At 41.6% G+C, this 26,270-nt stretch overlaps 1 protein-coding gene across 4 annotated transcripts in view; it reads right to left on the bottom strand.

The window, feature by feature from the left end:
• SLC2A9 (solute carrier family 2 member 9) overlaps positions 1–24,990 on the bottom strand; it is an 80,769-nt gene extending 55,779 nt beyond the window's left edge. Inside the window, exons 1-4 of one of the 4 annotated variants that reach the window (XM_064151446.1) lie at positions 24,707–24,990; positions 22,429–22,510; positions 6,591–6,687; positions 2,349–2,420 (exon numbers count right to left, since the gene is read on the bottom strand). In XM_064151446.1, coding sequence (XP_064007516.1) covers positions 2,349–2,411 — 63 coding nt within the window. In that variant the 5' untranslated portion in view covers positions 2,412–2,420; positions 6,591–6,687; positions 22,429–22,510; positions 24,707–24,990. Of the gene's footprint in view, positions 1–2,348; positions 2,421–6,590; positions 6,688–17,219; positions 17,294–22,428; positions 22,511–24,706 lie in introns of those variants that run through there. The other 3 variants (XM_064151447.1, XM_064151448.1, XM_064151449.1) reach the window with 3 other exon arrangements.
• Positions 24,991–26,270: the final 1,280 nt, after the last annotated feature.

The raw sequence follows: 26,270 nt of genomic DNA, 5'->3' as shown, positions 1-26,270 counted from the left end.
GGCGGCCGCCTGTCTCTCCCTGTGCCACCAGCGTGTCCCCCTCCTCCGGCCCCTCCGCACGGTCCATGCCGCTGTCACACGTGCACAGCGGCCGAGCATCGCCACCGGGCAGCGAGCGGGGCACCGCGGGGGCGCGGTCCCGGGAGGTAGTGGCCGCCGCGGCGGGGCCGCGCCTGGCGCTTGGAGTGGGTGGGTGGGGTGCTCGGGCAGCCGTGGTCCGGTTTGACAGCGCCGGCTACAGGAGGACATGGCTCCTGGGGAGGGGGATACAAGCGGCAACGGGCCAGGGGCTGCTGGCACGGACCTGAAGCTAGCGTGTGCCCGCTGAGGCTTCTTCTTTCGGCAGCGGGTCGCCCAGCAGAGCAGGGAACCGTTAACGACTGGGTTGTCGATCACGCCCTCCCTTTCAAGCGGCACAGCAGCTGGGGGATCACGGCTGGGGAGGCTGGCCCCACGCCGCGGATGCTCCATGGAAACCATGGCTGCTGGTCTACACGGAAGAGCTCCCGTGATGCCGAGGCTGCGAAGCGAAGATGCCGCAAGACTTGCAGCCAGTTAAGATGCTACACGGTTAAGACAAACCCCCTGGGCTATTGTTTTTGAAGATACCTATTTGCAAATGGGGATTCTAAAGTGCTAAGAGTTAAACTGCACGTTCTAGTTGGCAATGGATGAGCCGAGCTGCTTTATTGTACTTCATTTATGACATCGGTCCTCTACAACTCCCTGAAGTTATGTAAGGGTTGATTTCTCCCCTGCAGTAGCAAGCAACAGGACAAGGAAACGGTTTCAAGTTACACCAGGGCAGATGCAGGCTGAACATTAGTAGAAACTTCTTCATCGAAAGGATTCTCAAAACTGGAACAGGCTTCCCAGGGTGGTGATTGAATCCAAATCCCTGGAAGTGTTTCAAAGAGGCAGAAACGTGATACTGAAGGACATGTTTATCACAAGCCTTGGAAGTGCTAGAGAATGGTTGAATTGGACCATTCAGGGTACTTTCTAACCAAAACAGTTCTATCATTCTATGACTGCAGTTAATAATTGGTGTAGATCTGCACTGTTTCCACTTCCCCCATGCTATAGACCTCACAACTAGCTCAGAGCCCTCAAAGACACAATAAGTAGTACTATAAAGAATGCCAGCTTTGAAAGCAGTTTGTGATGTAGCTGCTTTGAAGTGTCATTGTCTCAGATCAAGCCGAGCAGTGTTTGAACAGAAAGTCATATGTTGCTTGTTAACATGGAAAATTGTTGTACATATTGGGAAACATCAGCATAGAGAAATGATGCAGACATCATTTGTAATCTCTTTGAGTGGTCATAAGCAGTAAAAGAGTCAAGTTAGAAGAATCAAACCTCTAAAATAAATGGAGTTCATTTGCAATAAATCAGACCACTATTTACTTTCCTTTTAAGCAGCAGAGTGCAAGCAGATCGGTTCAGACTCAACTACAAATGATACAGCTACGTGTGATTAATATGTGAGCAATTTCTCACCTTAAACACACATTTTAAAACCTTTTACCATTGCCCTTGTTACAGGCGCTAAACACATGCTTCTCTCTGTACCACTCCAATTTTTATCTCAACAGCTTCCATTTGCTCAAATCTCCATGTTCTCATGAAAAAAATAGCATTGTTCTACTGTTTTCTGTGTCAAAGCAGAAGGGGGAATACAGAGCTTTGAGAGTTCTTGCATAAAGAATGTGTCAGAGACAAAATCAAAGGTTTTTATTCCACAGAATACAGCATCTCAAAATTCCCTTTTGAAGGCACAGAAATTCTCCTCCAGAATGTTAGCACTTGGCCTCAAGGGTGGCCATAAAAGGGAGGCTTTCAACTGCCCCAAAGTCAAGTAATCACAGAATGGTTTGCCTTAGCCACTTTTTGGCTAGTGCAAATGCAGACATACATTGAGCAAGAAACGCAGGGTAGAATAAGAGACCTATGGTGCAGTCTCACAGTAATGCCATTAGCAACCCCGGTAGCAAAGGCAGATTAGATTGGAAGCAGCAGCATTCTTGTGTTTAGCACACTAAGTGCTTGCCTGCAGGTATTCATATGGTTCTGAACAGCAATTTTCTGCTTCCAGTCCCCAGGCAGCAAAGACAGAATCATAGAACTGTTTTGCTTGGAAAATACCTTTAAGATTATCCAGTCCAACTACCAAGTCTGGGGCTAAACTGTGTCCCCCAGCACCACATCTCTGTGTCTTGAAAATATTTCCAGTGTTGGGAATTCAACCACCTCCCTAGATGGCCTGTTCCAGCCAGAGAACCTTTTCAGTGAAGAAGTTTTTTCTAACTTAAACATGTTTTGACAGAAGATTTGGGGAATTCACTCACCATTTTTTTCTTCACTGCCTTATTTTCCTTCATCTCACCATTGCTTTGCTGTTTGTTCTCCATTCTGTTACCCTGTTAGAAAGAAAAGAGGGAAAGTTGTGGTACTGTCCAGCTGAGACAGATTGGACTGTTGTTGTTTTCTGTTTGTTTTAAATGAAACTCACATATCTGACCCAGGAAGAACTTGAAAAAGCTCACAAGAAGTTTAGCTACTTTCTTCAGAAATCAGATCCTGGTCCAGGAAGATGTAGCAGCACCAAATGTAATGCAGTTAAAAACAAAACATATGCCTCACGGTTGAGTAGTCTACTCAGAGGGTGGCACACTCTGTGGAGCAGATACAGAAGTACTCAGTCCAAATAAAATGTGAAGGAAAAAAAGCTACAGTGTAAGGCCCTTCAGTGAACACTCTGTTAGAGCAGAAGCATCACACCCACTGCAGCTGTAAAAGAAATTTAGATGGTTGGGTGGAACTACATACTATGGCTGGGCTGCAACCAGGACATTTGGATTAATTGGTGGTGTGATTCTAATGATTCTTAGACTGCACAAACGTGTTTGCAAAGGAGGGGTCTGTCTGTTTACTGCTCTGTCAAGAATATTCTTGCCAGAACATCATTGTGTGGGCTTTAATAATGTTAAGAGATATTTTGATCATCATTTATCAAGTTACTAAACTGACTTCTGGGGTTTTAGAGAGGATGGATTATCTGTTATTCACACCATGCTTCATTGTGTGACCACTGTCAGTCTGTCCGGTTAACTTGGAATATGGATTACTGGGTTCTTCCACCTCAACACCTTGAGACAACAGCATTATTTCAAGGTCTTTGCTTACTTGATCATTATGGTGATGGTAAATTGAGTCTTCAATGCAAGCTTTCTTGTAGACAAGAGTTTACAAGGTAGCAAGCTATGACACACGGCAGGTAATAATTTATTGAAGCAGCAGACTGGAGTAAAAATTGTGTTGAGGCCATCCTACATGCAAGAGGCTAAGAAGAACTCCTGCCTGATAGGAGTGCAGCCATTGGCAGTACTGGGGCTGTTACATCAGACAGTTCTGAGAGCTTTTCAGTCAGAAAAGCCAAAGACCTGACAACATCTTATCAGAGCTAAAGCCAGAAAAATTATTTTCTTCCCTCTCTACCTTCCAATGCAATCAATACTGCAGACAAGTCCTTTCCCTTTGCAGCAAAGTGCCCTAGTCAATTCCTGTTAAACTAGTCTTCCAAAAGAGCTTTCAGGACAAATGCCTTGAGCAGTCTTTACAATGCCTTCGAGGTATGTTTGTTATGTACGTAAAGTTTAATTGCTAGGAGTGCACCATATGCAGAACTGTTCAGACTGAGCTGTTCCTTCTAAATTGGGAGTAATCCTTGTTTCACAACTTCTTGTACATAACCACTGGACTGTAGAAAAAGGAGTGTTACCATATCCAGGACAGGCATCCAACACAATGCAAAAAGTAAGAAATATGGACTGCTGGAATGAGCAGAAACCACTGAAATCTTGCATGTTACTTTTGCAGTCTTATTGACTTGTTTGCAGGGAAGAGAGACATGATGACATCTATTGGACATGTGATCTTCAGATTACAGTGTCTGACAAAATCTAAAGAGGTGATGTTCCATTCAGGGGAATGAAAATTAGATTTGTACTGCTGCTGCTGGTGAATGTTCACTGAAAAGTTGTAAAGGATACATCGGAGATGTGTGTTCCTTCCCCTTGAAGTTCACATTGCCAGTACCAGGTAAGTTACTTAGGTTGTGGATCCAGAAATAGTCATTCTGCGTCATGACAGACTAGATATGTCTGCTTCCTCCCTTGTATACTTAGTCAGGAGGTGATCCAGGAATCAGGAAAGACTAATTTACATCAGACTAGGAAGCATCTTCCATGTCAGCATTGCAATCAGAGCTACAGTTTGCTTACCTACTTATCTGGCAGCTTATTTGGCAGTGTATAGGCTGAGTTCATTGCTAGAGCATGAAATCCAGCTAACTCCTACAAACTGTTAGCCTTGGCAAGGGTGGCTCAAAAGTTCACAGGGAAGCAGTATTATGAATGGCACCACAATCTGACTTGAGAGAGGTATAAATAAACCTACTGTAGTCTAGGTTTGGTTCTGAACTTCTATTGAATGTTCAACATTCAATAACTGACTGCAAGTCAAGAAAAACAAAAGCTATTGGAAAGCTGTCATGTCCACAAAAAAGCAAATATGCAAAGGAAGCTGTTTCAGATTAGTTCAGATTTTAGATAGCCATAGTTGTTATGCTAGATCACAAAATCACCAAGGAGCTGACCACCGTAGAAAAGCCACATTATAAGCTACAGTTATCAAGAAAAATCAAAACAAACAAAACCCCCAAACAAACCCTCCATAAACCACAAACCCAACAACAACAAAACACCAAACCCAATAAACTAACCAGAGTACAAGACCTAGATCAATTATTGTTGCTTTTCAGTCTGAGCGTAAAGCACCGATTGGGCCAGTAGCCAGTCAGGGCCTATTTACAGTCTTGTTTAGACAAACTTACTCCATGGGCTTACACCAAGCCACCAATCACTTCACCCAAGGCACAACAGTGACAAGCTTCAGGAGATTTATCAGCAATATAAAAAGCTCTGCTGACATAGATGCCTCACAATGGGCATACATGGCCTTCATGCCAGTCTCCCAAGTGCAGAATACATTATCTCTAGAAAAAGCTTCAGTCTGTGCCATTGCACTATGATGGATGGGGAAAATGTGGAAATCAGAAAAACAGCCTCCATTTGGCTAAATTCACTCTCAGGAATTGAAATGGGCTACTTTGCACTCACAGTTAACTTCTTTTAGGGGTTTGGTTTCTTTTTAAAATGGTAAAAAAAAGCACTGAGAGTAAGACAATGCTGTGAGTAGGATATGTATCTCAAAGCTTTGGAAAATATGATGGTGTAAAAATAACCCAAATGGGATCAGTAAGCCCTATTGGGTCATGGTAGACAGACATCTAAAAATTGTTGCTTTTGGGAAAGCAGAATCGTCCAGCCTGAAGACTTTGGTTCACTATGGATTGTATTGGAAATAGGTAGGTGCTTCTGAAACCCATTTTTTCTTCTGCTTCAACACTAACTCTAGTTAAAAAAAAAAAAAAAAAGAGGACAGAGTAAAAACTTTTGAATCTCACTCCTGTCCCACATCTTACATGCTGCTGCCTTTTTTCCTCCCAGGTAGCTGAAACTCCAAATGGCTGAACACTTGTGCCTTTAAAAGAGGAGCCGTCCTTGCAATGACAACTATCCCATGCTTCAAGCTAGATGCTTCTGTGGCTGGTCTATGACTTGTACTTCAATGCATGTGCAACTCTCCTTGGTATTGTAAATCACACACATATACTCATACAAAAGAAATCTACCATCAGTTAATGAAAAGATTAATTAGAGCATCCAATGTACAGAACACAGATTTATCTGTTATATCCTGATTGTACCTATCTGATCAAGAAATGGTGTTCTGGAACTCCATCAAGAAGTAAAGCAGATATTTTCTGCCCAGGTAGTTTGGTTAAACTAGATCTGATCTAGTGCGAGTGAGACTGTACAAGGCGATGTTTCTTGTCCTGTTTATGGAAAATGTGAAACAGCCCCAAAATTAAAATACCATTGCTGGACTCAGGTGTGGCATGAGTTCCATTTGGCACAGAACATTCCTGTGATGCTGAACTATGCAGCAAGAGTTAATCTGAAATACTCCAGACATTCCACCTTCCAGACATACCTGTAACACTCTTCAGTAATCTTCTGGCATAGTACTAAAATATGTATGTCTTTCTCACACACACACACACACACAATCTGTAGTATCAGTCCTGAAGTGTCTTTATGAGATGAAGAATTGTTATGTCTGGATTTCTGTATGCCATACAAGTCACAATCTGATCTCTTACACCAAGAAATTTCTATTTCAAAATTAAGTGTGGTATTTAATTTTTGTTTTTAATCTAGACTGTGGGAATGTTATAGCTATTTCCAGATAACTCTCTAATCAGGACAGGAATACAGAGATTTCAGACTTAATGACTGCTTATATAGAGACTGAGAATTCGACTAGCAGAGGAATTTCTAGTGCAAACTTCACAAGTTTAGTTTATACCAAGATAAATCCATTTCTCCCTCCCCAACTCAAACCCTTGAAAGCTTTGCAACAACTCAAATTTAGAAAAGTATCAAGTTCAACTTTTAGACACTCACCACTTACCCAAAAAGTATGCTTCACTTCCAGTGGCTTCCAAAATTCAGTGCAATTCAGGTGCAGCCTTCTTCAGGATTACTTCAGCAGCCCTCTTTCCTGAATTAGGGACAGTTAAAACACTGAATTAAATTCAAAGGCAGCTCTAACTCTTTTATACCTTTATAGAATCAATGAATAATTAACAATAAAATGACAGAATAGCATGACTCCTTGGCTGGAATTTGTGCAATAAATCTTTCCTACCCGGCAGAAAACAAACTGCCTCATATGGCTGCAATACCATACAAGAGGTCTTTGTTTCAGTCACTGAACAACATGAAAAAGCTCTGTTTCCCACATTGGAACCAATAGACATTTGAAATGCAAGTGCCTAAGGCTAGGGCTTGCATTCATATATTCTTACCCGATTACAAGTGATCAGGTGGAGGAACACCCACAGCATTCTAAGTGCTGTAAATGGCTTTAAACAGAGTTGTGTTGGGCCAGTACTCACGTGTATGAGACAGTGTGGGGTACCTGTCAGGAGTCAACCTTCTGCAAGATTTTGAAAGACTGGGACGTGACATACTCTAAAGTAATAAACTCACAGTAGTTCATAGAAAGTTCTGTCTTTGTGCTGTAGGGAGGAACTCCATAACACATACTAGAGAAAACACCAGTCAGGCCGAGGGTGTAGCAATGCTGACTTGGCTTTTCCATCCCAAAGGTAAGATAACACCTTTTGGTATGAAAAGACACTCTGTGTTTTGGTTTTTCCCTGCTAGTAAGTGTATTGCTTTCTTTGAAAATTCAGTACATTAAATTAGGTCCATCAGCATTTCCTCAAAGACCTTAATAGCTAATTTAGTTGGATTATCTGTAAGATTGAAGCTGCTAAACTATCCAAGATGCATTAGGTCGAGTGGCAGCAGTACAGATGTGAGTTGGCTGAAAGTAAATTCTGTCTGGGATTTGAGGTAACCCTGTTCTGTTAGGGAAGGTGGCATTACTGAGCATGTGATGCTTGCTTTGTATTTCAAGTTATGATTGTTTTGGCAGTTGCTACGGATCCCTTTTGATCCTGTTACATAAATCTCAGTGAAGTTCTCCAAAGATATTACCATCAAATTTACTTGAGCTAAACATAGGCATCCTTCTCCAGTTACAAGATGCTAATCAATGAACACACCACTTTTGAGGGCCAGGAAAGAAGTTCCCTGTAAGGTCATCTAGCATATTTTATCTAACAGTGTCTTTACACTTTAAGCCAAATAAGTCTCATACTTTAGCTCTCTGTAATGCAGTGGTTATAAGGTAACAAGAGATTCTGTCTTCATTCTTTGCAGTAACAGTAAGGGAGTGGACAGCTGAGTTTCAAACAAATCTTTCATCTCAGAAACAAGTGACAAATTATACCTTCTGGATCTAAATACATCTAACTCACATTTTAATAATCTACATTTTAATGGAAATCTTCTCGACCTGTAAATTAATCCAAAGTGATTAGATGGTGACATTTAAAATGAAGATGTGCTACTCCTTAGTAGCATCCATTGTTTCTGGAAAGGACGTCTTGATCAGCATGTCTGATAATGAGCATAAGGACAGGAAAACAGACAGGACAAGGCTATAAAGCTGTTATCCCTGGGTTATAAAACATATTGTGTGTGGTTATGTAAGATTTGGGGAGATGTGTCCTCTCAAAAAGCATGAATGTAACAATTGTTGAAGAGCCACCCACTCCATGCTAGAATAAACCCTTCCGGACTAAACAAAACTACCTCTTTGATCCAAGGTTTCTCAAGCTTTATATTCCGGTTTATAACCTCAGCAAGAATGCAAAGAAACCATCTCAAGGGTAACTTAAACTCAAGGCCAAGAAACAGAACAAAAAACTCAATAAATGCTTTGTTAGATACCACGCAAGAAAGAAGAAAAGGTGTTTTGCCCCCTGAGAATCATAAATGGAACAGAAAAAGTTTAAGTTAAAAGCTCACCAACTGAATATTCAGACAGAAGACTGTGAAATTTTCATTTCATGTGTGAGATTAATTATTCCATTGTTAGGAAGATGGAAACAGAAGTGCTTAAGTAAACTAGAGAGCATCCAGCATCAGTAACTATACCTATGAATGCTCATGCATGTGTGAAGATGCAGCTACTTCTATGCACATAGGCCTCTTTGGAAACATAATCTCAAATTGGAAAGCCAAACTGATGCTCAGATTTTGGTTTACAGAAAAGCCCTGATCTAGCAAAGCAGTAGGATACAGCACAATTCTAAACCTAACTCCACGGGGCAAGTACATAAATACTTTGGTAGTGAGACAACCTAGCTTCTCAGTTAGACCCCAGAATTGGAATTTGGGGTCTTTCATGGCTGCATGCCCCTGATGGCCATGAATTGCATTCCTGCCCTGCTAAAACTTGGAGAGATAATCCAGGGCACTGACCCTTTTTATTTAGTCATTTAATTTTAAATTCTCAATGTTCTTAATAAGTAGGCATCAGCTCTGACAGACTAGGGGACAATGAACATGAGATGAAGCGTGCAGGACAGAAAAAGAATATTGAAAAAAAGACTTTTTTACTGAATATTTTGTAACAGTGCCTTGGGTCAGATGTTGTAGTGTATTTCCCAGTTCTTTGCAAGAGAAAGTGGTTAATAATTACCCTTTGCTGTGGTGGCCATTAGTATGGTTTTAACCATTTTTTTCTCATTTACACATGCAGGTCTGGTATGTCATCATTTAGGAAAAATCTTATGAGCCATGAATTTAATGTTATCATTATGTTAGGGTTATTCCCAACATTACTTTCCATGTAGATTTAAGCTAGTTAAATCTTTGCCAAGTTATTTCTAGTGAAGTCAGCCTAGCATCCACCTGCCATTTAGTAAATGTTGAATTAAATATTGACAAGTAAAAGCTTTTATATTGTAAGGTCATGCCCTGAATTAAGATCAGAAGTGCTGCTGGGTATGGGTTCATTCCAGGTAGAAAGGAAGCACCCTCAACATAATTCTTGTTATAAGAAAGGATTATGCCCCTCAATGAGGTCCTTCTAGGGTGGGAGTTTTGCCCTCAGTTCTGAAAAAGGCAGAGATTTTAGCAGCGTACTGGAGAATACTTTCACATTTCCCAAGACCAATATATTTGAGCAGCTTCTATTGTTTTCTTTAATGCTGTAAGCAAGGAAGCTTCTTGCCAGGGTACTAAGTGCTTGAAACTCCCTTCTCATTTCATGCCATAGCAAAATTTGCTCCCAGCAGGCAGATGTATCCTGACACACAACCTTTTCCAAAAGATCCCTTGAACTGCTAACTATCCAGGTGAAGCTCCATGTTCTGACTCACACAGGATCATCCTCATTGAAATAATGAATCCTCCTAGCCTTAGAGATCACTCTTGGCCTCTGCGTAGGGGTAAATGGGAACAAAATGTCTTTGCATGTGCTGCACTCAGCTAGTCTCCAGCTTGCTCAAAACTTGGGTTGCACGGCTTGAGCTTCAGCCCCCTGGGAGCAGCAAACACTGCTCCAGCCCAGAGTCCACGCATTCCTCACAATGCTGAATGTGCCTAAAAAGGACGCAGAGCAAGCCCAGAGTAGAAATACATACTCATGTTGCTTCCTTGTGAAAGCTGGTCCTGGAATTCAAGCTAGGAAAATAAACTTTGCCAAAATTTGCCCTATCCAACCTGCTCAGTTATTTTAAATTACCTCAATCTCATCTTTGTTTCAAGCTACCAGACCCTTTAAGCTTGTTTAGATGTACTTTTAAGTCTGCTATCTCATTTTTTCTTCATCTAGGTACAAAAAATAATGCAGATATTTTTGTGTAACACTTTTGTTCTCTCTACAGATTCACAAAAAGTTTTTATCATGGAGAGAGTGTCAGGCACTGGAATGAGCTGCCCAAAGAGGTGGTTGAGTCACTCACCCTGGATGTATTTGAGGGTCGTTTGGATGTGGTGCTTATGGATATGGTTTAAGGGGAATCTTGTAGAGTCGGTTTATATGTTGGACTTGGTGATCCTGAGGGGCTTTTCCAGTGTGGGTGTTTCTATGCTTCTGTGAAATCTGGCAGGCAGCAGCTCACTGTTTGTTCTCCTGAAGTCTAAGTGATAGTACCAAAGTACTCTCCTCTAAAAGTAGGGAAAGAGAAACTAATGTAAGAATTTGCTTTAAAGTGTTATTGCCTCAATTTGTATTATTAAAACTTCAAATGTAAATACGGTAAAATTAGCTGCGTTGTGAACATGGATGGTTTTCTCCCAGTTGGAGGCACTGGAGAATGAAAGAAAAATCTAGTGAGATAAATCCTCCCACCTCTCTACAGTTTTAGCTGCGATTTCCAAGGGAAGTTAAATGTCCTTTGTTGTAGCCTTAAAATCCTTACAAAAAGGTTTTGTTACACTCAGTGGGTTTCAACTGCATAAACTTAAAGATGAGAAAGTGCCTTGCATTTCATGGGGTTATGAAACACTGGAAAGGCTGATGGCTGAAGTGCCTGCTTTGCATTTCAAAAGCTATTAGGGTCAAAGTCTGTTAGTTATTACAATTTTCAGCAGTTCTGGTGTCAGGGCCCCCGGCACACAGTCTGTCCTGGGCTCAGGGCCAACCTACAGGATGGGTGCAGCCATGGGGAGAACCTCTCTGAACAAATATGAACTCTCCTTCACTGGCACTCAGGAGAACACGGCAAGGGGATGTTCTCAGCTGTTGTCTCCAGTCTAGGTTAGGCTGATGTAGACCTTTACCCTGACCAGTGGGCCTGCCTTGTCCAAGCTCATACTTGGACCTGCCTTGTTATCATGGACTTGTCTGTTGATCACAGGCCTCTGACCAATCTTGGATGCTAGTACCATGGGCCTGACTCTGACTTGCTGACTGATAATTCCTGTCTGACCTCTAGACCTGACGCATCACCAGAAGGTTGTATGCAGATCCTCTTGGCTGAACCTAGCAACTGCAATCAGATGATTTGCACTTAAAGAAACAGCACATAAGAGCATAAAAGGCTCAGTTATATAGTAAATTTAGATGTCATGTGGAGCTACAGGCCAAAGAACAAAAGACTGGAGATGACTTCTCAGATGACTTCTCCAGTCTCCACCAGCAGGAAACCATCAACATTAGGGCCCAGAACAGGAGATGGATGAACATGTGTTAAGGAGAAGAGCAGGATCTGAGGAGTGTGCATATAACACTTGTGACAGCATTGATATCCATTGTGACAAATAGAGCTGGACTCATAGCAAGACTTCTAACATTTCAAATACAATAACAAGTTCCCAAATAACAGTGAATTCTCCATTAAAAGAGACTAGCTGCAACTGAAGCAAAGACAAATTGTAAAACTATTTTTCTGCAATAAAGTTGCCAGTCTTTGTTCAGGATAATGAGTAATACTTCCTAACCATCTAATTTTTTAGGTAGCTTAATACTTTCTATAAGTGATTATGTAAGCAAAACGGCATCTTCCAGGAAGGCATTAGAAGTGAAATAAATTTTGTTATGATATCAATTGAATCAGGTATCTTTGTACACAGTTTATGGAATAAAAAAGAGCATCAACAGAAATTCATTATTTTAGATATTGAGGTGCTTGAACGTGTCCAGAGAGGGGCACCAAGGCTGGTGAGGGGACTGGAGCACAGCCCTATGAGGAGTGGTTGAGGGAGCTGGAGGTATTGAGCCTGGAGAAGAGGAGGCTCAGGGGAGACCTCATTGCTCTCTACAACTACCTTGAAGGAGGTTGTAGCCAGGCAGGGTTTGATCTACTGAGTCTCAAGTACTGGATTTTAAGTTCAGTTGGAGTTGACCTCTGCCCACTCTTGTTGCTGAAGGTTTGCAATGTGAATGAGTACACTGGTTTGGACTCAGATAGAGCAAACCAGCTAGGCACAAACCACAACAGCAAGCTGCTGTGGAGTCATGGAAGTAGGATGGTTTGAGTTGGAAGGGACCTCAAGAGATCATGAAATTTCATGGTACAAGCTAGCATATGAAAGGAAGAACATTGATATAAGGCCAGTCATTAACAGTAAAATTGTCACTAGATTATCAGAAGAACTTAGGACATTTCATGAGGCTCAGGTTTTATTGCCAATTATACCAGAAGCTGATAGTGACTGAATTATAGCCTATGACCGAATTATATCCGATGACTGAATCATATCCAAGTGCATGACTCATATCATGTATTAAAGAAAAAACTGGAACTCTTCATTACTGCATTCCACTTGGCTGTTGGTTCAAGGGGCATTACTTTCTTGGTAAGACTTATATTGTTAATTAATAAAACATTAACCTGAGAAGAGAAACAGGAATCTATAGGTAGTATACACTAAGCCATCAGGAAGAACATAAAAGTTGTGAGCTTATTCCCATAGTAAGCATGGAAATAACTGGCAATTGCATAGTAGAGTTTTAGGTAGAGGTTTCCTCATCTCATGTTTGTGATTGTAAGGAAATCAGAGTTTTGCGTATTTTGCATGACTCAGTCTATGAAAGGTAATGAATTTTTCCAGACTAGTGTAAGATGCAAGAAGCAGGCTTCTGAGCCCACAGGCAAGTAACACATGTGCTGAAACACCAAACTGGGTATCGACTGTACCGCTGAATTTAGTTACCTCTGCATAAATTTAATTCAAATGGTAGAGTAATACACAGTGCCACCGTTATCTGGTGATTGTATTGCTCAGCCTATCGTTGTTTTGAAAAGGAGGGCAGATCTGAGGAGAACGTTTGCTTAACAGCATACTGAGGACAGTCAAATCTAAAGCTAATTGCATAGAGCTGTAGAAAGTCACTGTCTTAAGAGACAGATAAAATTAATTGCTTACACATGGCCATTAATCAACGTAGAAAAAGCAACCTTACTGCATGTGCAGTAATGGACTCAAAGGCAGCTTATTTTGATTTGGAAAGGTCTTGAAACCATTGTGGATAGTCCTGAGAAGCTTGCAGGTCGTTTCTGAGGCAGACAAAACAAGCAAAGCACTAAAATAAATCTCAATGAAAGTATCCTTCTCTTGGTACTGATCCAAACTGCAACCAGCAGTACATTCTGTTGTGGACATTTTCTCTCACAACAGATCCAGAGAAGGACAGAAATGAGGAATGCTACTCTGTGAGACTGCATATACTTCCATTTCAGAATAGGCTTAATGAAAATTCTTCCCCCTTCACTCCCATCTTATTTGATAATTGCTTATGCAATTTCCACTTCAGTTGTGAGACAGCAGATCTTTAGAATCTCTGGAGGAGTGGGGTCTGACAGCTCCTGGCTGTCTATTCCTAAAGACATATGCACATTAGGCTTTCCGAGTGTTTTTTGTTCACTGATATTGTGCAACAAAGGTTTGTACACATCAAAAGTGCAGGACATGCTTCTGAGCTCCACGGATTCTTGCAATTATCAAATCTCACTATGGTGTGGGACAGGAAGAATAGGCGTGTTGTATTTTATAAAATAAGAGTGGATTCTCAATTAGGGACACTGTATCTGTTCTAAAAATAAGGCTTCAAGCAGGTAGGTGTAGCAGCAGAAACAGACATGTCTTATAAGAACTTCTGAGATCCTTTAGCAATATATCTAAGTAAAATGTACCTAAGACCAATGAAGTATTTTATATCTTCTCTTCACCCTCCAATAACCAGATTATTAATAGGAAACTCAGAAGTCTAATAGCCAATAAGATGGTTATTCTCAGTAGATGATTTAAATTGGTTGGACTAGATGATCTTTTGAGGTCCCTTCCAGCCCCTAACATGCTGTGATTTTGCTCATTGGTCATCCATAACATATCATGAATCAATTAGTGAGGTTAAGAAAACACATTAATCTTGTTCCTGAAAGAATCTTCTGCACAGCATTTAAACACCAGACTAAAGCTTGTGAAAAGCATTAGTGTTTTGAAGAAACACTAAGAGCAAACATCCACCCTGTAGTTTAATAATCAATTATCAACAAGTGTTATGACATTAAACCAATGCTGGTTGATCAACTGCATCTGAACAAGCTGATAATCAGCAGGCAAACACGATAATGTTGCTACTGCACTTGGGCTTTCCAACTTTGCACTCAAGATCTTGACAGATGTAGAGAGAAGGGCTACGGTAGAGGACGGAAGCAGTATCAATTTGTCTAGGCTGAAACTCATGGTGATGTTTGCCTAGTTAGTACAGACTCTGTTTGTCATTTCCCCTTCTTCCCTAGCAGGGTCAAGTCTCAAGCAGTTAATAACAGCTGGAAGCTTGCCCAATTATATCATTAAGCAGCAAAAACATAACCAGGGAAGGAGGAACAGTAAAAGAAACAACTTGTGTAATTACTGTTGCAAAAGATGCATGCAGCTTCTAGCCAGCCTGGAAGAAACAGCTACCATCTAGTGTGCCAGAATAAGATACACAAACTTTTAATGCAGCCAGTGTTGCCCCTGTATGAATTCTTACTGTCTCAATGGAAGCAAAATGATGATATAATACTGTACAGACAACCTCTCTCACTACAGCTGTTGCCACCACAGCTGCATTGGGTGGCCATAAGCTGTACACTACAGACACGTATGCAGTTTTCATGGAACATTCTGGATATATGTAACTCTTCAAAATTGTTCAGTGCTAGTGTCAGATCTAGTGTGATAAGCTTTGAATTTTCAAAGCAGCAAGGTAGTGTAAGTGCTGAATTCTGCAGATCTAAGGGACTTGGAAAATTTGTATGATCTCCACTCAATCTTCTGCAGATGTTCTTTTGTTACTATGGTTTCCCATTCCACCTTTCACAGAATTTGGTCAAGGCACAAATTTAATTCCTGAGGCTCCTTAAGCTACTATCCCCATTTTACCTTTCCTCATGTTTCTGCAAGACCAGAACATGATGTTATCTGAGGCTCAATTCTGCCCTATGGCCTCCACATCCTCATGAGTTGGCTTGTCACTTAATCATTTTGATTATTTGTTTCCCTCCAGGTGAAAAACACTACTGCAGCATCCTGCTGTCTGCAATTATCCTAGGCTCAGTTTTGCTTGAAACTCTAGCTTTAACCCTTCAACTGCTTTCTGTGCAAGTAATTTATACCTAATCTCAGTTGGAATGAATGCATTATGTGCTGTTCCTCTCCCTGAGGACAATACTTTATGCTCACACTTCACCCTAAAATCCACAGCTTATACTAATGTCAAAGGCTGTTTACCACACCAGATCCTATGGCGTTCAGACCTCTTTAAATGACCTCTTTCTTGACCTACATTGGTTGATTAAAGCCTAGAATCCTTTGTGGGATGGGATACACCAAGGACAAGATAATCTCTCAAATCAGAGGTTAGACTGCAATGCACTTACATGCACATCTTTGCTCTGACTCATGCCTTTATGCATAATTCCTCAGAAGCCACAGCCCTCTCTGGCCAGATCAAGACTTGTTTGTGTTATACAAGCCTCTGACTGACCGCAGATGTCAGACACAACAGATTAAGTATGATATTATTCCTCAGATCTACACTGCTGTTGTGGCAGGCTGCGTAAAAGTAGATATGAAGTAGACTGACTGCATTTGGACACTGACCCTCCAGACCCATCCTAATTAAGCATCACCCCTAAACTGAAGCAATCTTTACTGATACAAATTGTTCTATCCAGTTTGCCAAGGAAATGCTTGGAAATCAAAGCAAAGGAGCTTGCAGAAATGAGCAGTGAAAGGGATAATGTGAAAGCTTCAAATGTCTGCAGAGATTGAGAGCAAGACCTCATAACATTTAGTCACATGCTGCTAACTTCTTTTCCAAAACCCAAGGAGGGAGAAACCTGTGACTCTAAGCTGCCCTCTTCTCTACAACATGTGCTTTCATGTTTGCAGGGATTGCCTTGAAGTACTGACAGCTTGGCAGCAAAAATGTTTTATTTATTTTTTAACTATAGCTGCACCTTTTCAAGGTTACTGTTAGGTGGTGTTGCAAGAAATGCAACCATTGGGTTCCTGCAGCAGTGTAGGATGCCTTCAAACCCTTTGTGTGAATATACAAGCCGATAGCACTCTCTTCAAAGTGTTCTGTTAGCTCATGCTCTGTGTTATGATCTCATTCTATCTGCTTCACTTGCTCAAGAGCTCTGAAAAGTTATTTTTAATCCTGCAAAACATTTTGCAATCAAAAAAAACTTGTACTGGGACAGTTTGCTATTATAGATCCTGAGGGTTTGTTTTTTTTCATCTGGAAATCCACCTGTCTTCCAATATTACCCATTTGCTCTTCTTTTCAATAATAGTAAAAACAAAAAGTGTAGCTGCATGGCCACAGAAACCCTTGCCAATTTGTAAATTAAGAAGCAGTAAAGTAAGTAATGAAACAGTAATACATTTTTCTTACCCAAACTGTGGTGCAACTCAAAACCCTTCAGCAGTTATAGGAAACTGATTTGACAACTCCTCAGTTAAACAAATCTCTACTCATTGTCTGTTATGTTTGCTCATGAAATTTCTTCCTAGTAAAAGTCCACGATGAGTCAAAAGCTTCATTGCCCCCTCCACTATAACCCAGGGTTAAGAATGAGGAACAACTGCTGCTGCTAAGATAAAACAATGACAGAGCCATGTCCCTTGGTAGACCTCTTCTATTTCAGTGCACTGAGGAAGAAAATTACTTACTCTAGTACTTGGTCCATTTTTATTCATACAATTCATGGACTAGTTCTGTCTCACTTGAAATCTAGAAGTAGAGATAAACTCTTTTCAAACAGTTTGGATTACAGCCTAGCAACAGAAAAAATGAGTTAATTTCTATTTCTTATCTGCCAATGGATTTACTATGAAGGACAATTTAAGATTAACATTCAGTGATTTGCTGTACAATTTTAGAACCTATAATTATCGTGATGTTTTGTTACTGTGCCATGAGACTTATTGGGAAACATATCTCTCTGTACCTCAGAGGTGTAACAGTGTGTTTACAGTCTAGTATTGGACAGGGAAGATCATCCCATTCGTCAACTCAGTGCTATGTGAAAGGTTTTGGAAACAACCTCAAACATATACTATCAGAACTGAGAGGCAGATTTTTTTCCATCCTTTGGTTTTCTCCATACAGCCACCTCCTTTCTCCTCTTGCTCTCTCACCAATGTGGCTGAGCAACACAAAGCAAATCTCACCCACGAGCTGAGGATCAAACCTCTTCCCTAGTATGGGGAGGAAAGGAAGGGGCATATGGGGAATAAGAGATTGGCAAGCCAGCAACTTACAGGGACACTAGTACTAGGAGCCTGGGAGGTATCAGATCTTGCTGCTGAAGAAGCAAACAGAGGTCTTCAGAGACACTTGCATCATCTATCTCTCCTGTTTCCTCCAGGGGTACTGAGAGAGTCAGGCCAACAATTGCAGATATCTGAGGCTAATGGACATTTGGATTTTTGTACACATTTTGGCCCATCCTCTTGTATTACAGCTAAATCCATTCATTGGCCAGTCTCCAATGTGAGAGGGAACTGCTTACTGATTGGTTCTCAGTCTGACTTCCAGCTTTGCAGCCTTAGAACTCTTACTCTGTGCCTTACTGTAAGTGGACTTTTTAGCTCTTCCAAATTAAGTATTTTTGATCTGTTACGTGGCACTTCAGAACTCTGGGGACAACCAGTGAGATAATTTCTGCACACATAGAAACAAAGTTCCAAGCAAGCCTATGGATTCCACCTCTGTCTTTGTCAGCTATTATCTCCCACCTCAGAGGACAGATGCCCAAAAAGCACTTGCAGGAGAAAGGTATTTTATAGACCTTTTAAACATTTTGAAGTGAAAATTTACTCCAAAATCAATTAACAATACATGTTATTAAAAAGAGACGGGTTTGTTTTTGTGATCTGCTTGAGTGTCTTCAGACAGCCTGCGGTCTTTGTTCGCCCTGGACACTGTGTGCCTCAGCAAAGGGCATTTTCCAGGATTTGCTTGCTACTATCTTAGGACTCAGAGATAATGGATAAAAAGAGGTACAAGAAACAGAACCTCAACTTTGGCTTACCGAACTCCTCAGTGTTTTTCAGAAGAGCTTAAATTTTTCCTCCACGAATTGCCTCACCAGCAGTAACATTAAATCAGCACTGAATTAGGCCCCTTGACTGAGTAAGGAACTTCTTCCAACACCCCCCCCTACATACACAAGAAGGGTATGGAGCAAAAGTTCTCCAGCTCTGCTTTCCTGCCTTTCGGTTCAGAAAATACCCTTTTTGCCTGAATACCCCAAAATTCCTTCCATGCCGTGGTTGGAATGGGAGAGGAAAGGCGCGAAGAACCTGTTCCGCCGACCCCCCGCCCTGCCGGCCTGCAGCAGGGGGAGCAGAGCGCTCCGGGCGCCAGGGGCACCCGCGCGGGCGCCCGCGCTGCGGTCGGGCCGGTGATTGGCTGAGGGCCTCGCGCCTGGCGGCGGGAGCTCCACCCTCTGGCTAGGCAAGGCAGAAGCCTCGGGGTGCCGCCCGCCTGCCTCGGGGTGCCGCCCGCCCGCCCGCCCGCGTAGTGCCTGCGGAGAGAGCCCTCTGGAGCCGCGGAGGGCAGCGCCTGAGGCGCCCGACCGTGCCCTGCTTCGGACGGCTCCCCGCCGTAACACCCTTTTGTGCAAGCTCAATAGGCTTGAGCCTCGGGTATCTTCTGAGAGCTGACAAGCACCTGGGCCGCTCTTTCTCTCAGACAGCTTAGCTCACTTGTGAATAAGCTTTATGCTCAGCCTGATTTATAGGGGGGAAAGCTGCGTTGTCTTAGCCTTTTCCATTTCCTGACTTCTAAAATAGCCGAATTTATCTATAGTATCCTTGTAGGATATTCTCAAACTGAGTCTGCTAATCAAACTAATTTCTGTGTATAGTTTTGGGGGGCAGGGTTTCAGGAAAATAAAATAAATCTATTTTTATATGTATTCCTGACTTGGCCACATTAATTCCCTGCCACCACAATACAGTCTTAAAGTGTATTTAGATCTAAACTAGATGTCATAGGATTGAGTGGAGAAACTCCCATTAACTTGCACAAATATTTGATTGTCTGTCTTAAATACAAGCAATCAAGGATACAAGAGTGCCCACTTTATCTACTACAAGTTTCCACATACACTACTACACACTTTAAGAAACCACCATACCTACCCCCTTCTTTCATTAGATCCCTCTGTTGTAAGACTGTTTCCTTGTATATCAGTTAGAATGCTTATGCCAGACCCCCAGGTTCAGAATTTGTTCCAAGGAGCTGAAATTCTCCATGATTTTCACATCTTCCCCTCACCCCCCACTTTTTATAATGAGCTTTTCACTGTGCAATTTGCAATACAGCCACTTGCCAAGTTAGCATATGATTAATCTATACTTACATCAATTAAAGAAAGCATTAGAGAATCTGTTGCTCCAAGGAATAGTGTGGTTACAGAACAGTGTCTTCAGAAGATAAAAGCTGTGGCATTAACATAAACAGACATCTCTGTTCAGAAAATTTTCCTCAAAACCAAACCTTTTGTGAATCAGTGAAGAGATGAGTGATTGCCGGGCATCCTCTGCTCTGCTGGCACTCAAGAAGAGAGATGAGAAGTGCTCTTCCTTCTCTCCAAGTCAGCAGAAAGGGCTCCAGGCAGTATTAGGAAAGACAGCCAACCGCGGTGTTTGTAAGCAGAATTTCAGCCAGTGCATGGCTAGTGGAGGTGGGAGGTGTGCCTGCATCCCAATGGGCTAAGAATTACCAAGGTCTCACTCTGTTCCCAAATAAATCAGAAAACATACCTTTGTGCTCACCAAGAGATTTTGTCCCATGTCTTGCACATTTGCTCCCTGCATTGTAGTGATATGTACTTAGTCTTAGGTTCTCAGGAGGGAAAAAGCCGAGTGGTAAGGAGCAAAGTCAGCTAGCAGGTGAAGAAATGTACAGCAGCTAAGCTAATCTGTTGGCTTAAATATTAAGCAATTAAGAGTACTAGAAGGAAGATGAAAGAAGAAAGATCAGCGTAAGTGTGTAGACAATGCATGCATTTATATTTGCCTTTTCTCATTAGTTTTCCTAATCAGTTGTCAGTCAACCTGTTTCACTGCAGTAAAAGCCTTAATAGGACAGTAACATCTATCTTAGAAGGTCTTCAGGCTAAGACAACAAGAAACAGTTTCCTGTATTAGATGTGGAAACACTAATGCATATTCATTTAAAACTCCAGTTCTTACTTGCCATTCTCTTACCTTACAGAGAGTTCTGAGGCAGACTCAAGCTGAGTATTGAAAGACTGGGCACAGCTAAGGAATTCTGCATCTTTAAGTTTCCATTACATGGATGTTAAGAAGTTAATTAAATTTGATGCTGATTTCAGACTCTCGTTGATTCTTTCAGAACTCTTTGCAAACCAGTATCTTTCAGTACCTGAACTTCGCTGGAGTTCACAACTACCACAGAGATTAGCAACTTCCACAGGCTCAGCACTACCCAGCCAAAGTGACCATGCTGCTTGAATAGGCTCTGAGAGAGAACACACTGTTGTATTCACATTACTGCTTCACTTCAGGGTCTAAGTATGCTTCCTCTAACATCTGCCAGATCTTCTGGCTTAAATCCAGGAGGCTGTAATAGTGGTGCCAGTAACACTTAGGGGTGTTACGCCCTTTCTCCCAAAGAGCCATTATCACCAATATTAAATATTTACACAGTAGTGACTACAATCTCCAGGGTTAGCACGATCCAGTAGATAAATAGTGTCTTGGTAGGGAGTTCACATCACTTTGGATGAAAGAAGGTGGGAACAACAAATAAGCAGAAACAAGACAGTTACTTGTGCGACACACTTGCATCTCATCCTGCTGAAACCTCTTGAGCCCCTCAGTACAGAATTATTCCAAAATGTCAGTGATGCTTTGCAAGCAGTAGAACAGTTTATGCCTCGGGACTATGCGAACACTTTGAAAGCAAATCATGTGCAATGGATAAGACAGTAACCTTATGGAGTTCAGCAAGGGCAAGTGCAGGCTACTTCCCCTAGGAGGAATAACCCTATGTATCAGTACAAGTTGGGGGCTTACTGCCTGGAAAGCAGCCCCATGGAAAAATGCTTGTGAGTCCTGGTGGGCAATATAACGATCATGAGTCAACAATGTGCCCTTGTGGCCAAGAGGGCCAATGGTATCCTGGGATGCATCAAGAAGAGTGGGGCCAGTAGGCAGAGGGAGGTTCTCCTTCCCCTCTCTTCTGCCCTGGCAAGGCCTCATCTGGAGTACAGCGCCCAGTTCAAGGGCAGGGAACTGCTTGAGGGACTACAGCAAAGGGCTAGAAAGATGATTAGGGGTTTAGAACATGTTTTATGAAGAAAGGTTGATGAACCTGGGGCTTTCTAGCCTAGAGATGAGAACACTGAGGGAAGAAGCTTTTGAAAAAGAAAAAACAAAGAAAAGAAAATCACTGAAGAGGGCATTGAAGCTTCTTCTGCAGCTATATGTCCATGTCTGCCTCTTTTTGTCACTTTAGTCCAAACTAAGCACCAGGACTAGTGCAGAAGCAGGAGATGCCTAGAGAGAATTATGTACTGTACTTAGGGCCATCAGCCTCAAACAATTGAGTTTTAAATTAAAGCTGTCTGGGCTTTTATAAGGTCAGTTTTGAATGTTTCAATTTCATCTAAATCTTGCATTGAACTAAACCTAATGTGCCAAATAACCCCCTCTATAATCCTGTTAATCTGCAGTCACTAACTGAGCATCATTCCATCCTGGAGCCAGATTTGCAGGCGATTAGAGTGGAGAGGCTCCAAACTGGCTCAGAGACAAGAGGCAGCCATAGGCACATCAGACCACAGCAGCCACACAGCTGCACACAGGGTAGGGCACGGCACAGACTCAGACACCAAGACCTCACCTTTCACTGTGGGATTGTACCAGCTCACTGTGCTGGTGTCGGATTCTCAGCACTGTGCTCCTATAGTCAGTGTAGGGGTTATCTGCAGATAGGGAAGAAACCAGGCTGAGCACAGACTGCACTGAAATAACTCTTAAGGAGGTTTCCTATCAAGACAAAATGGTGAAAGTGTTAATCTAGAGTGGTATCAAAAGCTGCTTAACTCCCATTAGACCAGATACACTGAGCTTAGATATATCCCAGAGGACACAAGAGAAGACCAAGATAAACATATTCCACTCATTGATTAATATCTGATCTTGAGAGACTGTGTGCCAGCATTCATGACATCTCTTGTATGGGAATGGCTTCTGTGTGAAATTGCATGACAATTTAAGAGACTGAAATGGTAGAAGTTTTGTTGACCACAATTCTCATTCAAGTACATTTGCAGTCACAGAGCCTTATTTTCCATACAGAATATTTTTCTGTATGTATCTGAACCTCATTCTGAGCCAGAACAAGCCATATTTAATCTCGGAGTATGGAAGAAGGAGTAAAAGATAGATAATAATGCTAGAAGATAAGTCAAAATGCAAACTTGCTTTCCATTTATCATATTTATATTCTGACTGGCTTTCAAAAGGAACCTGTTATTTTTTTTTCAAAAGCTCTGCACAAATACATACTTGAAATTGTAAAGAGCACAAGCTACATTGATTATTTCATAATTCAACATTTAAGTAACAGATGTTTTGCTCCTTCCTATTAGCCTTTGCACTTTACAGTCACAGAATCAAAGAATGCTTTAGATTAGAAGAGACCTTCAAAGGCCATCTAGTCCAACTGCCCAGCAGTGACATCTTCAGCTAAACCAGCTTGCTCCGAGTCACATCCAACCTGAACTTCAGTGGCACCAGGGGTGGAGCATCCACCACTTCTCCAGGTAACCTGGGCCAGGGACTCACTGTGCTCATTGTAAAAAAAAAAAGAATTCTTTCTCTCTAGTCTAAATCTCCCCTTTTTAAGTTTAAAACCATTACCCTTTGTCCTGTCACAACAGTCCCTGCTAAAAAGGTGTCTCCCATCTTTCTTATGGGCCTCTTTTAAGTACTGAGAGGCTGCAATGGGGTGTCTCCAGGGCCTTTTCTTCTCCAGGCTGAACAACCCCAATTGTCTCAGCCTTTCTTTGTAGGAGAGGTGTTCCAGTCTTTGAATAATTTCTGTGGCCCTCCTCAGAACCTGCTTTAGCAGGTCCATGTCTTTCTCGCTGCTTTTAATGAAAGTTATCTGCACCTAAAACAGAGTTTAGTCTTGCATGAGACATTCCTGTTCTAGCACCCCTCTCTGAACCTACCCAAAACTTGCTAGTGTGAGCCCTAGCACTACTGGACTAGGTTATGTTAATAAATATGCTCTGTTATGCATAATGCAATGAACTAAGATTTTGTGGAATGAAAATATGCCTCTGGGATTTTATGGTAATTGTTAAGTTTTATTGAAGAATAAATTGTGGTTAATTATCTGTCTCAAAGGATGGGACTTGTAAGATTCTGATTGCTAATGCAAACAACCACAGTGTCTGTTGTACAGCAGTAGTAACAACAAGAAAGTTGTTCCGAGGTAAGAGCCTTCCTGGAAGTTGTGCAGGTGCTGTAGGCAGGCCAAGTAACAACTATTTCATAGCTTTAAGGTCTGTTATAAATAAGGTTTTAAAAAAAGTTTACCACTGCTTAACAACAAGCAGAACTGTGGCATTGAGTGACATGGTTTAGCACCATGGTTTGACTCACTGACCTTAAAAGGTATTTTTCCAATCAAAATGATCCTATGATAATCTCTCTCTCCTTACCACACCCCCCCCCCCCCCCCCCAGGAACCATATCCTGAGTAATCTGAGCAGAATAACAGATAGGAAGCTCAACATAAAAATGGAAGAAAGACCTGAAGTGTGATGTGTGCCAATACAACTGTAGCTGAGATGTTTAAAATATAAAACATTATGCACATCCCACAAGTTAAACCCTTTACTGAAGTACAAGACAAAACCCAAATATGGTGACATCTAAATGAATACAAGGAGGCAATGTTAGTCAGCCTGTAAAAAGCCCAGCCACAGAAGCTCTAAGCAGATCACAACCTATGCCAGCATGCCATATATTCATACAGTTGAAAAGAACACAAAATAAGCACCTATCTTCCCCTGCACACATGTATCTATTAACATCCTAGCTTAGAATGGCCCACTTCAACACCTCAGCTTGTAAAATGCATGAATATATGAAGAAAAAGTACTTACTATGCTGGATGTAGTCATCTACTTACTAAAGCCTTAATCTGGGCTGAAATCTATTTCACTCGTTCTTCCAGCAAGTCTTCAGTTTCTCCTCTTCAGCACTGCCAACCCTCTTTTATAGTGCTTGTCCTAGGAGTGCTAGTCCATCCTTAATTCAGATAAACTGACTAATTAAACAAAGCAGTTCAACTGCATTCCCTCTGCTCAGGTGTTCCTGGAAGGGGAGGAACTCTTAATCTCCCTCTGAGAAGTTTCACACCTAGTGACTGTGGGGGGTAAAATAGCTCAATTTCCTTGATAGTTTTTCTATTGGTATTGCTCTTGAAAACCAAACCAACAAAAACCTCCCCCAAAAACTCAAAACAAACAAACAAACAAACAAAACCAAACCCCAAAAAATCCCAACCAACAAAAAACCCACAACCCCACCTTAATTATACTGAATTTAAAGCAAATCCCACAGAAAAAAAATTGTGTTTCATTCAGTATTTTCAAAAGTTCTCTGATTTCAAACCCAGCAAAATTAGGAAGGAGGGAAGGAAGGAGGGAGAGAGGGAAGGAAGAAAGGAAGTAAATTGTTGATTTCTGTACCAATGTGCTGAGGTGATCTTGAAGTCTTTCCTAATACATCTTAATATTTAAGCATTAGTCTATGGTAGGGCTTTAGCTACTCTGAAATATCAATACAGATCTTTAAACTTACACAAACCAGAGAAATTGCCAAATTAGCTTCTTAAAGAAAAATATGGCTCTGAGATCTTTTAATTCTTTAGTACTCCAAGAGATGCTTATATGAGTAAGCATCAGTCTTAAAATGTGATTACAAGTGAAAGACTAATGGCAGCCTAGGCTGTAAGTCAAAAGAAGTGGTAATGGATGATGATCTGGCATTTTGTGATGCTGCCTCTGCAATATTCTGTCAAGCCCTGGGTCCCCTGGGACAGGAGAGAGAGATGTGCAGAGAGGACTCAGCTGAGAGCTACATTGCTGCTCAGGGGTTTGGAGTATCCAACACAGAAGCAGAGGCTGAGGGAGCTCCAGACTTATTCAGTCTTATTCAGTCTGGAGAACAGAAGACTCAGGGATGAGTATAATTTCTGTCTTCCACCTCTTGAGTTAGGGGGAGGTGAGAAGGATGTAGCCAAACTCTTCTCCTGCCTCCAGCTGCCATCTGAGACACCAAGAGTCTTTGATCCAACTGCTTATCTCTGGATCTAATAGTAACCCCTCAGACTGACACAGTCCCCTTTAAAGGTTGAATCTTCTGATCTTGGGTTTATAGTTGACTGACATAAACAAGCAGAGGCACAGAGTCTTCAGGTGGAGTTTTTAACATGCTAATGTTTTTTGTTTTCAGGAGAGAAACAAGAAAGTAAGGATCATTTGGAAAAGGTCCCATTTCCAAAAAGCATTGGCCTTCTTTCTATTCACCCTTCACATCTCATTCCACTCCTGAAGCTCAGAAAACCAGATCCCCTCTCCTTCATCAGGCTGCTGTAAGCACAGCGTAGCTCCTTCACTGAACTTTCATCTGGCTGAGGACCAAACCCTCTGTTATTTTTTCCTC

This window comes from Pogoniulus pusillus, chromosome 11 (genome assembly GCF_015220805.1).
Source record: "Pogoniulus pusillus isolate bPogPus1 chromosome 11, bPogPus1.pri, whole genome shotgun sequence".
In the NCBI taxonomy this organism is placed as follows: Eukaryota; Metazoa; Chordata; class Aves; order Piciformes; family Lybiidae; genus Pogoniulus; species Pogoniulus pusillus.
Note: the sequence above shows the minus strand (reverse complement) of the source record. Positions and strands in the feature narration are given on the sequence as shown.